The 13,466-nt window shown below is 38.2% G+C and overlaps 1 protein-coding gene across 2 annotated transcripts in view; it reads right to left on the bottom strand.

The window, feature by feature from the left end:
* The window catches only part of spred2 (sprouty related EVH1 domain containing 2), a 91,281-nt gene that overhangs the window by 39,164 nt on the left and 38,651 nt on the right, over window positions 1-13,466 (bottom strand). Inside the window, exon 1 of one of the 2 annotated variants that reach the window (XM_008114825.3) lies at window positions 10,091-10,396. The exons of the other annotated variant lie outside the window; for it this stretch is intronic. Within the exon in view, the coding sequence (XP_008113032.1) occupies window positions 10,091-10,107 (17 nt within the window). The 5' untranslated portion in view covers window positions 10,108-10,396. Of the gene's footprint in view, window positions 1-10,090; window positions 10,397-13,466 lie in introns of those variants that run through there. 2 annotated transcript variants of the gene reach the window in all.

Raw genomic sequence — 13,466 nt, 5'->3', positions numbered from 1 at the left:
ATCTGCCGAGGAGGCCCTTCTCTCACTCCCACCTCTGTCACAAGCGCAGTTGGTGGGGACGAGGGAGAAGGCCTTCTCAGTGGTGCCCCCCCGGCTCTGGAACTCCCTTCCCCTGGGAGATCAGACTAGCCCTCACCTTATCTACATTCCGTAAAGACTTGAAGACATGGTTGTTTCAATGTGCCTTTGAACAACAGTTCAGCTTGTAATTTGCCACATTTTTATTTCAATTACCACAAATAAAGCCAACCTTTTGGCAGTAATGTTTAACAAAATCCATTACACATCTATGACTTCACCACATTTTCCCTGAATTCCTTTTACCAATTCTTTGACCATTCCTGATCAACTCTCAACTATGACTTAGAGACATAGATCGAAGTAGAACAGTGTTTGAACCAACTAAATGATCTTAAGAAAGCCACCTAGATCTGTTTCTGTCAGCTTTTTCATATGTAAAGCAACTCATCGAAAAAGGAGAGGCTTCTTTTAAGCAAAGGTCCCTCATATGATTCTATCATTTCCCATCCTATGTAAAGAATAGCCTCAAATTCAGACACCAGAAAGAAAGAGTTTACTACTGGTGAAATTTACTGCCGGCACAAAGGTTAGTTTACACAAGTCATTGCAAATTTTGTGTGAGAACAAGAACAGAGAAGCGACACTATTCCAGAATGTAGCTAGGACCTCAGTTCCTTATAAAAGAAATGGCATAGGTCTTTGCCACTATACCTTTCCAAAATGTTCCATTGTGTCCTCAATGCTACTAAACTGAAACATAAAGCAATAATGCAGGTTGTCTTCTGCATTACATCATTTCTTAAAATAAAAGGATATGCCAATTTCACAGTGACAAGAGTCCTTGCTGTTATACTGAAAAATCATAAACCCTACCTTATTGTTTCCTGTATCAATTTTCCAAAACAGAACTGCTAGAGATAAATGTCTTTGAATGTGTCAGTTCATTCACCAGTAAGCCCAACTACTCACCCATACTAATGGTAATATTTCCTATGTGCAATTCACTCTTGTGCTAATAATTACCAGTTTTAGCTATTTAATTCAATTTATATTGGCAGCAGCAAGAACATTGGGAAAGTGCACATCTTCAAAATATGGGGCCATCTGGCAATGGGGCCAGCCCTTTCGTCTGCCATCTTTTCACATTTGTATTCATCTAACCCAGGACAAAATTCTTATTTTTTTCTAATAGCAAAGTGAATAGTCCCATGAAGATCAGCAGGAAAGCAAAAGAGGGCTCAAATGGACTTCCTTTTAGATCTGTATTTCAGGATGAATACTGCATCATCCAAATTCATAGGTACACTACATAAGGTAAAGGTTTTCCCTGACGTTAAGTCCAGTCATGTCTGACTCTGTGGGTTGGTGCTCATCTCCATTTCTAACCCGAAGAGCCTGCGTTGTCCGTAGACACCTCCAAGGTCATGTGGCCGGCATGACTGCATGGAGCACCGTTACCTTCCAGCCGGAGTGGTACCTATTGATCTACTCACATTGGCATGTTTTCGAACTGCTAGGTTGGCAGAAGCTGGAGCTAACTTCTATGTCAGTGAAGTTCATAATTTGACTAAGCATTATGTGATTTAAAGTACTTCTTCTTTTCTGTCTTAGATCAGAAATAGGTTAATCCTTAGTACCGACAAAGAACTTTGTTATTTTTACAACAGGCTTGTTTGATAACTCAGCAGAGTTCATTCCTACATTGTAGATGTAGGATTGTGAAGGTGTTGGCTTGATCAAGATCACCAGCAGTGGAATCTTATTTGTTTATTGTGAGTTTAGTGTGGCTTATTGCCAGATAAGCAGTTATAGAATTGTTGCTTAAAGCAGATGTATTTTAAACTGTAAGTTTAAAATTCATGTTGGCTCAGATTTCCAAATTTGTACTAAGATTCACAACCAACTACTTTCCGTATATACTTGAGTATAAGCCAAATCGAATACAAGCTGTGGCACTGAATTTTACCACAAAAAAACCTAGGAAAACTTACTGACTCAATATAAGAGCTCAGATGTATTTGGTTTTATATTTTATTTTTAGTGTATTCTATCAGGATTTCTGTATTTCATAATGTTCTTATTTTATTTTTATTTCTTATTTTATTAGTCTTTATTTGATTTGTTGACATTTTGTTATTAAGTTACAGTTAGGTAGATTTTTTTGTCTAAAGTGCCTTGTCATGACATAAACTGTTTGTATGATGTTCTTTTGGCACTGAATGGTTGCCATATTGTTGGAAATCGCTCTGAGTCCCTTCGGGGAGATAGGGCGGTCTATAAATAAAGATTATCATCATCATCATCATCATCATCATCATCATCATCATCATCATCATCAGACAAGGATGGGAAATGCAGCAGCTACTGATAAATTTCAAATATAAAAATAAAAATAGACACCAATAAAATTACATTAATTGAGGCATCAGTAGGTCAAATGTTTTTGAATATTTACATAAAACTGTAATTTGAGATAAAGCTGTCCAACTCTGGTTACTGTATATACTGAAGTAAATTAACATAAGCCAAATCCAAAGCATTACACTAAAAATCAGTATCTAAAAACAACAATATTGACATTAAAGTATCCTAATTAAGACCAGCAGTATTAAAAACCATTATCCAAACAACTCAAGAGCAAAATAAAATAAACAGAAAACAGATGTTAGTTTTAAACAAAAAACTTCAACATCTGCCAGAAAGCTAATGAAAAGGGGATAAGAAGGGCCTCCCACTCGAAGAAGATCCAAAGCCTGAGTCCAACTGCTAAGAATACCTTCCATGACATTCTGAGATAAATGGACTATGCTTGGAGTAGATGGAACAAATAAAATGATATAGATCGGTGATATAGGTAATTAATAAAACAATTTGAAGTCAACACTCTTGATACAATAGGTCCAAATAATAAAGGGCCTCAACTAGGATCATCCCAGTAGTGCTGTGAACGATAAATGCTGGTTAAATTTTGCTAGAGCTTGCTGTTTGTAGTCCAAAAATTTAAGATTAAGGTAAAGGTTTCCCCTGACATTAAGTCTAGTCATGTCCAACTCTGGGGATTGGTGCTCATCTCCATTTCTAAGCCAAAGAGCCGGGGTTGTCCGTAGGCACCTCCTAGGTCATGTGGCCAGCATGACTGCAGAAGTAGAACCTATTGATCTACTCATATTTGCATGTTTTCAAACTGCTAGGTTGGCAGAAATTGGGGTTAACAGCGGGAGCTCACTCCGCTCCCCGGATTTGAACCACCAACCTTTCGCTCAGCAAGCCTAGCAGCTCAGCAGTTTAACCCACTGCACCATGAGGGGCTCCAATTATCATAAGTGAATCTGAAACATGACAGGGAAAGGAGCAGAGGAAATGCTATTCTAGGTCAATCCTAGCTATCCAACCATCACCAAGTCAAAAAAGAAGCATAATCAAAGCCCTAACAGACCGTGCACAAAGAATCTGTGAACCTCACCTCCTCCAAGGTGAACTAAACCACCTAAACTGGGCTCTACAGGCCAATGGATACTCCACCACAGACATCAGGAGAGCTGCAAGGCCAAGAACAAGCCATGAGAGTCAAGACAAAGATCAACCCAGAGGAAAGGTGTTCTTACCTTACATCAAGGGGACCACTGACCACATAGGCAAACTGATGAAGAAGCACAACCTACAAACCATCTACAGACCCACAAAGAAAATCCAACAAATGCTACGGTCAGCGAAGGATAAGAGGGATCCTCTCACCTCTGCAGGAGTCTATCGTATACCATGCAGCTGTGGACAAGTCTACATAGGGACCACCAAACGCAGCGCCCAAACACGAGTGAAAGAACATGAAAGGCACTACAGACTAACTCAACCAGAGAAATCAGCCATAGCAGAGCACCTGATGAACCAACCTGGACACAATATATTATTTGAGAACACAGAAATGCTTGACCACTCCAACAATTATCATGTCAGACTACACAGAGAAGCTACTGAAATTCACAAGCATGTGGACAACTTCAACAGAAAGGAGGAAACCATGAAAATGAACAAAATCTGGCTACCAGTATTAAAAAACTCAAAAATCAGAACAGTAAATAAGAAGCAACACTCTGAGACATGGAAACTAGGGGCAGTTAACAAAGAATGCCCCCAGGCAGAAAGTAGCTAGTAGATGTAGCCATTCAATGCAAATTAGGGTGATTAACTCAACATTTACACTGGCCTCCAATTGACAAGAGCTCTTCCCTCACCCTGGACTTCCCACAGATATATATAAACCTTCCTTGCTTAGTTTCTCCATACCTCACAACCTCTGAGGATACCTGCCATAGATGTGGGCGAAACGTCATGAGAGAATACTTCTAGAATATGGCCATACAGCCTGGAAAACATACAACAACCCTGTGGTCCTGGCCATGAAAGCCTTCGACAACACAATCCTAGCTATGATGGCATAAAATGAGGTCAAGGTGATATCGACTGAAATACCATTGACTTGAAGATACAAAGTGTTCACAAGTCTGAAAGACTTAGGGACAAGTTTCATAAGGTCAAGTAGTAATAGTAGTAGTAGTAGTAGTAGTAGTAAATTTATGAATTAGCCTTTAGGCCATATCACAGTACATAAGGTCATGTAGTATCACAAACTATACTTCTTTTGAAACTGCCCAAAATCTCATTGGTTTTTTAGCTGCTCCATCACATTGTTGGCTCATGTTTAACTTGTTGTCTACTCCAAGATCTTTTTCACATGTTCTGTTGCTGAGCCAGGCGTCACCCATCTTGCATCCATGCATTTCATTTTTTTTCTGCCTAAGTATAGCGTCATGCATTTCTCCAAGTTGAAATTCTTTTTGTTAGTTTTGGCCAGGCTCTCTAATCTGTTAAAGTCATCGTGGATTCTGATCCTGTCCTCTGGGGCCTTCATTATCCCTCCCAATTGGGTGTTTTTCTGCAAACCTGATAAGCATGCCTTCTATTACACCATCCAAGTCATTAATAAAGATGGGCTGCTGTGAGTCTTTCAGGCTGTATGGCCATATTCCAGACTCTTTTTTTTCCCTGATGTTTTGCCAACATCTGTGGCAGGCATCCTCAGAGGTTGTTATAGGTTTTTATCTTAAGAAGCAAATAAAAATAGGAATGAAAAAGAAAGACCAATTTCTTCCTCTCCAAAATCCAACCTGTTATCACCCAACAATGTTGAATGATCATAATTAATGACAAGTAAAAATAAATATTTCTTCAAATCAGTGCATAGCTAAATGGTCTTTTATCCTGTTGCTAAACACTCATAGAAGGAAACATAAATCTAAAACACAAAGCCCATGTGAATTCTGTTGCCAAGAAGATCCATGAGGAGGATTCTGTAGGGATCTAATATCTTTGTTTTGCTAAAAAAAATCAGAAAGATTTTGTTTTTGGGAAAAACTACCGCATTTTTTCAAATTCTCTGTAAATAGAATTTATCCAGGCAGAGGGAAGAGTGACAAGGGGGGAAATGTTGCTTAGAGACTAGACATAGTACTGAGACTTGTCCCCAGCAACCGTGTCACACCTGGTTCTTTATTGTAAGATGGAAGAACAACTTAATTTTTTATATTTCTATATTCTCACTCTAGCAGATCTAGCAGACCTGCCTCCATTTTCAGGGTTATGAATAAGCATGCCTTGGAAAAGAAGATGCCATGGAGGATGGAACTGTCACTGGGTATTTCTCAAGACAGACACACATAAACATTCAGAACTGGATGTTCAATATCTCTTGAGTACCAGTTACTGAGAAAGACACTTGACTTAATGTTCTTGAATGCATCTAATTGGTCCTTGCACTAGACAAGCTTTTGGTCTGATCCTTAATAACTGTGCTACAAACTATTTTATTAACTTTTAATTGTTAGGCAACAGAAAACAAACAAACAAATGGGAACAACATACGTTGGTTATGTATTATATGCCCTTCCACCTCATAGTTTACACCCTCGTATGTTCCATATTCCCTTCCCCAACCAATTAGCAAATGAAACATGCATTCATTGACTAAACAGTAGAAAACATAATGAAGAGGTTTATTACATTTACACAAATGAGTATTTGTTGAAATTATTTCAGTACCTATGTCTTTGGGGAAAAGAAACATATGGTTTTCTACTCTCAAACATTCCGAGTTCTAAGCCTTTACATATTCCAAGTTATGTTGCATTGATGTGGTTGCATCTGGATCCATGGATGCATGAAACCACACATTCTTACAGCGCTTTATAACTACTTGCTTAGTTCATGGAGCACGAGCACCCCCACTTGTCTCTAGAAACACCAAGCACAGAACAAAACATTTGGCAGAGCAATAAGCAGTAAGAATTGAGTAGTCTTAATGACTTCACAATTTACAATAGAATAATCATCTGGCTCTAAAGCTCCCATTCAGCAAAAGAACATTATAGTGTCAGAGGTCAAAGGTGGAGGTTGTTAAAAAGGAAAAGACAAAAGACAATGGCGGAATCCACTAGAGGCAAATTAATGGTCGAAACTGCAGTTAGAATATGCATTAATGCCATTCAGTTCCACATTCTGATCTGCATTCACATAATGTAATGGTAAAACGAGTGGACCAGACTGATCCAATTGTCTGGAAAGAGTAATATTTATTGAATGGGGAGGGGAGGGGAGGCATTTTTTTCTTCTTCAAAACATAGATTTTACTGAAGACTAAAATGATCTAAATCACATACAATCTTAAACCCCAATGAAGGGCCATTTCAGCACATCAAGTTCTTAGATTTTCCTATTTCATTAAAAAAAAAACAACCAACATTCAGTTTGTATCATATTCACATTTTTTGTCACAGGAAGCAAAGGCAGACCACTGGTTCACCTAGCTCAGTTGTTGCCAGCTCACCAAGCTTTAAGGCAAGTTCTTTTCAAGTCCTACCTGGAGAGCCTAGGTTACTTCTGATAGAAATCTCTCCCAAGACAGCCCTTGCTTAGCTTCAAACTTCAGATCAGCTTACAATGTGCCCAGTATGATAATCATCCTGTCAGTGTTTATATTTGCTACACTCTCACACAGAATTGCCTTTTAAAGAGGAGGGTTCGAAAAAAGAAATTAATGTGTTCATATTCCCACTGACCGTGGGAAGGACAAACAGGTGGCAGTTTCAGTTCTTGCTGTTTCAGAAGCATCAGGATGTTCTCTATTTCTTCAAGCCCACTGGTAGCATTGGTGCTTGCCCACTGGTCTCTGGGAAGATTTTACAGGGAGACACCAAATCCTGTTCTTGTGTTGCTGAATTTGGTCAATGTGCAGAATCACTCGGGTGGCAGGAAAAGATATGAATAATCCTTACTGGTTGGTTAGCACAAAGCTATCTCCAATTGTTAAGTATCTGTACAGCATTTCTCCCCCATTTTCATGCAATACTATACATGTTTTCATCTGAACTCCTTTATGTGTTTGTCCCATAAACCTTTAAAGAATGCCTCCTCCCTCATGTTCCAGATGGAGTTTGTTACATAACTCTTTTTTTTTTTTAGCATGATCTCTGGAAATATCAAGACATAAGGGACACAGACCCCTACACAGACCCCCAAGAGTACCTCCTCCCAGCTTGTTAGAACATATCAAAATTGACCATTAAGCCTATTTCCATAGCTTTTACAGGTCACATATAATATTTTAATCTGATTTTATGGTGTATTATATTTTTCATTCCAAATTATTACTATCCTGAACCTAAAGACTCGGAATTAAAAGAAGTCTAATACTCTTAAGATGACCTCAGGCAACTTAGCGTGAAGTCATTCCAATTCAATTATGTCCAACCTTTCTTCTAATCTAGCAAAAACCTGGCGATACGTAGGTGCTGCATTCTTCACATAAACATAGCTTTTTCCTCTATGTTTCTCCTACTGTGCTGCCTCACCACGACAAGGCGATGACCTTGGGCACAGGAAGGCTATATCCCAATAGGGTCTAAGCTCTGGCAGGTTCTAAGTATAGTCCCATTGAGACCCACCTCAGCTTAAGTATGGAGAATTCAGTCAACAGAAAGTTGGTCATTGTACAACTGCTGTCACAGATCTCCCAAATGAGTCACATTCCCTCTTAGGCAGCACTTCCCTGGTACATTTTTTGATCAGTGAACTGTTCTTGTAGTAATTAGGAAGTTTTTTTCTACATTAGACAATAGCATGCTAAAGTAACTATGTCATCTTATGAGGGTGACTGGAACTGGGTGACTTTAATGAATGAAACCTCGGATACATATGGTAACAAATGGTCACTACTATATATAATAAAAAGAGGATGAAAATGGCAATGACTGATCATATGGACCTGCCCTTTTGTCCTAGGAATTCAAGCTCTGCATAAAGTTTTTGTGTGAAGCACTATTTTTAAGGAGTTCCACTGAAATATATTTTAAAATTGATATTATAAGTGGTTGTTAATAACAGGTTGATATCTGAGCACTTTTCTTTTGGTTTTTCCCCCCTTTTGAGTATTCACAGTCCATAAATGCTGTTTTAAAAACTAAACAGTAGACAGGAAGGGACGGGACTGAAAACACTCAAAAGAAAATAATCAAAACCAGGCATCTTCAGGCTAAACCACATTCTCTCCCCCTCCCCCTTTCATTTTTATAATTCAGGGATATAGGACAGATAATTTCAGGTTGAGCAAGTAAATAGGGATGATCCTACCATATGATAACTTTATTGAAATCACATTCATGCCAGAGAGCAATCTGTTAAAAGACACAAAATTCTCCATATGCAAGGTTTTTTCTTTTAGTTTTAACAGAATTAACTGAAATGTCTCTACTGAAATGACTTAGAAATCCTATGACTTTTTACAACAGGATCCTCTAATGATCATTTACTTGTAATAACATTTATGCTATTTGCTGTTAAAACCTTATTTACACGGGTATGCTATAAAAACACAAATTGTATTTTGATACAGATAGTGCATTACTATACCATGTCAGTTTCTCCAGAAAAAGCTTGACAAAGACACCTGGAAGAGGAAACTATAGCCTAAGAATTCTAGTCAATAGCTACTTAAAATAGGGAAGCCATAGCAGTTTGCCAAAAAAGCAGACAAGACAAAAGCATCTATTCACTTTTTTTTTTAAGTAAATGTGTCTTTGGCCTATGAGCAACCAAGATAGCAATGAGAAAGAAAAAGACAGTTCCAAATGAGAACATAAAAGATAGTAGGAAAATTAAAGCACATCATGAGAGCTCTGAAAGTCTCCGGGAGCTTTGGGGTGGCTGGATCATGATTCAATTCTAGGCATAGCTATCGCCATGACACTACGTTTTATTGTAATATACAGGAAAGCTGTTCTAGAACAGTATGCACTTATGAGCTCTGCAAGATCAACCAACCAACCATGAAGCTTTTAGCAAAATACAAGTGTCACCACAGACTTTCATGAACTTACTTCCACTTGTGTATGTACTGCATTTTTATTTTTTGCATTGCTGTTTTAATGCTGCAAATTAAGCTGTCATAGACAAAAACAGCGATTTCTTTGAAAATAGCACCATGCTGTTTGGTGAAGTATAAAACAAGTAATGCAAGCCATCTTCTAAGAAAAGATTTTCCCTTTTATTACAGTGCTACATTTAGTAATTACAGGACACATTCTGGGGCAATGGCTAATTTATCATGACTCCAGCCTTTTTGATACTTAAACCATTCTGACTTCTGTTCATAGCTGAAAGATAATTTAATTGCATTCCAGTTAATTCAGTTTAAGAATAGAACTATTCTCCCAAATGGCATGCATCACTATTCAGATATCAATTTTTCTCTTCCCCATGCACTCTGTTCATGAACAGGTAAGGATTGATCTCTTCCTCATCCCTTTAGTTATAAGGGGTCATACATGCATATGCCATTCTCATCAACATAACATCTGAATGTTAAGAGGGGGGAAACTCTCATCCTTCCACAACAGCAGACCTCAGGATTTGCAGATTTATTTTAAAGAAGACTAGGACAAATGACAGGGGAGGAGGGGAAGATGAACTACGTGTGCACCGACATGCAGGCAAAGTCTAAAAGGGGAATGCACCTTACCTGCCAACAGATGCCATTTCCTCTACATTTTATACACCAGTGTGCGCCGTTTTGCCACTGCTACCACAATAAACCATACAATAAAATGGATTGCCTTGTTGATTCGAGCACCAGCTGGTTAGTAGAAAAGTGGCTTCCCCCATGCATGATTCAGTCTCCTTGACAAATATACTGCATTGTACTAGATGAGTCATCAGAGGACTATTCTGCATTTTATAGGCCAGTTGCGTCGTTCCTCATATTTCAACATCCTGATTCCCACAATGAATTACATGAAGAACTGACCAACGACACCTCTTCATTCTTGAGCTCCTCCTTAAAAAAAAAATCTTCCTCTTCCCAAGGTATTGTTTGATCTGGTAACAAAACGCAGAATAAAATAAAAATACATGTGTGCGCATACACACACACGTGCGCGCGCACATGCACACATTATTTTCCAGTGTTTCCTGCATAAGGAGGATTAAAAACTACAGCTTCGGCATTTTACTTAGTGACTGCAAAGGAAGGGTTGCAAGGAGCTGGAGAACCACTATCTTCATGAAGTTTATCAATGCCATTCTGATGGAACAAACCAGATCTGTACAATCTCTGACCTGACAAGGCAAAATAAAATTTTAAAAAAATTCTAAATGAGCCCACAACATTTCTGTTTGTCACCCAGACAACTGGATTTAGGTAGGAGTGGTTAGAACACACTTGAATCATTTTCTCATATCCTTTGAATCCCTTCTTCTGGCAGCGATGGAGAGAAAGCAAAGGAGGAATGCTCAACCTTTGCTTATGCACAGCACAACAAAAATTGTGGCTTAATGAAGATTCAAACGTATGAGATTAGATTGTGAGCATTGGACCACTACCTGGGAAAAGGCATGTGGCAAGAAGACTTTAAGATCATCTTAACTCTCCTTAAAAATGCATGTTTCCCTGTTTGCACCCTAACAGCCATTTCCCCCTTAAGTCAGCCTCAGTTCTGGTTTTCCGCACCAAAATGAAAACAAAGAGATGGAAAATTGTAGAATGGGGGCTATTGAGAAGAAAAATGAAACATTTCACTTTGCCCTTTTCCCCAAATCTGTGATTTAGCTCCAAGGGCATGTGTTGTAGCCAGGGCCAGTGAATGTATATATATTGGGATGGGGAAAAGGAGAATAAACAAACATGATAGAGAATAGGGGCTGAGAATAAGGACTTGTGAGTTCCACATGCTTGGACCAGCCAACAGAATAAGTGGCAAGGATATATATGAGGTACATTGCAAAATGTGCATAACTAGGATTTTAACTGAAATAGGCCAAGAGAAGAACCCGAGGAGAATCAAACATAGTTCATTACTATTGCAAATATATGTAAATCCAGTTGTGTGTTAACGTTGATCTAATCCTGTATTAAATCTGCAGCCTACAGGGGATAAAGTGGGGTAGTGAAAGTTGTTGCTGAAAAAGACAGGTTTTGGTGAAAGATACAAGTGAATAAGATCAAAAGGAGCACAGTGAACTCTGATATAAAAGAGGAAGACAGCAGCAATTTCTTTATATAATCATTTCAAAAGTTTTAGTCACAACCAATAGAGAAAGAAAAAAAGACCAGAAGAGATCCAGATTGCTGTTTACAAAAGCATGGGATACTAATGAAGAAAGATGCACAGGGAACAATTACTATTATTAAATACAGAAGACTTTGAAGCTCTAATTGCATTTAATTTATTTGAATTTCACAAGGTGGAAAAGGGGAAATTATGAAACATCTTTGAAGCAGTTTCAACAGCACAGTTGGGCAAAAATGAGTGAAGGGTTTGAAAGATTTTGTGTTCTCTCAAGTTACCAAAAATTGAAAGCTGTCTGCTGTTTATTTAAAAGTTTACTTCCTTCTCTGGAAGATTAAATACTCCCCCAAACATATCTTGGGTGAGGAGGTTTACTTGAAAACAAACCAGCACTTAGTTTTTCAGGCATCTGTTTTTTGAGCGAGGGACACACCAAAAGAAAACGAAGAATGATACTACACTCCAGATGAGTACAAAAATCAAAATGTGCTCAAGGTAGCATAGACATAGGTCTGTGAATTCTCCCACTATTCTGAAATCATCAAGTAGATATAACACCAATCATGATTTTATAAAATGTAATATAAAATACTGTAAATAAATAAATTAAATATCATCACACTGTACATATAACAAAGAAAAATCTCTCCAGTATGTTTCTAAAGATAGCTGTTACTTAACCTCAAACCATGGTTAACATTTATGGTTAATTACACCTCCAACTACAAACTTTCATGACTTTTTATAGTGTTAATTATATCTTTTTCAAATAACTATCAGTCTAATCAATGTAGACTCTAGGCTAATAAGCTTTCTTCTAACAAAATGGAAAGAGGGTGTTTTAAAATGCCTCGATCTAATCCTTTATCTCATTACTACAAGGAAAAAGCAAAGATCTGAATCCAGAAAATCATGTTAGCTAAAAGTAATGGCACAATTTAAGAAGGGAGAACATCATAGTAGTTAAAGGAAGAGAAAATAAACCCATTGGTGAAATATGGAAGCTGCAGAAGTGATGAGAAATTCATTTGACTGACATATATTGTTCATTTCGCAGCAACAACTACATGACTATTACCACCATGGCTTGCCTGAAAGCTGATAACCATAGTCCCATGATTCATAGGAACCAGAATTCAGAATTTAATTGCTGCAGAGGAAGAAACATGTGATTTTTGGGACCAAAAAGCCTAGATATCTTTCTGCTTCTTTCAAATCAGCAACATTTTGCAGTTGTTTAAGTGGCAGCCAAAGCAGGCCCAGTCTATTATGTCACTGTGTTTCCTAGAATTAAAGATAAGTTGCAAAGACTAGCAGAAGACCAAGGGCAGCTAGGAAACAGAATAGGAGTCAGAAGAGCATGAGCTGAAACCACATCGAGAGCTTGGAAATATTACAATTTCAGGCTAAAACTCATTGAATTCCCCAAGCAGCATTTAGTCCAAAAAAAAGTCTAGTCTTCACTGCTTCGCTAATTTGTCTGAACTATTTCAACTTAATTCGTTTTATTAAAATATTTCCAACTGTCTCCGAACCACACAACTTAAAATGCTACAGCCAAACGCTCTAAATCAGTGGTTCTCAACCTGTGGCCACCTAGCTGTTTTGGCCTACAACTCCCAGAAATCCCAGCTAGTTTACCAGCTGTTGGGATTTCTGGGAGTTGAAGGCCAAAACATCTGGGGACCCACAGGTTGAGAACCACTGCTCTAAATTATTCATAGACTTGTCTCATTCCAAATTTGAATTCTAGCACCAGGGCTTTGCTGGGATTGGGGTATACATCTGTGCAGGGTACTTCTCACTGGCTTCAGAATGGTAATGGAAAAA

Source organism: Anolis carolinensis, chromosome 1, assembly GCF_035594765.1.
Source record: "Anolis carolinensis isolate JA03-04 chromosome 1, rAnoCar3.1.pri, whole genome shotgun sequence".
NCBI classification, from domain to species: Eukaryota; Metazoa; Chordata; class Lepidosauria; order Squamata; family Dactyloidae; genus Anolis; species Anolis carolinensis.
The sequence above is the reverse complement of the archived record's forward strand: the minus strand, read 5'-3'. Positions and strand labels throughout refer to the sequence as shown.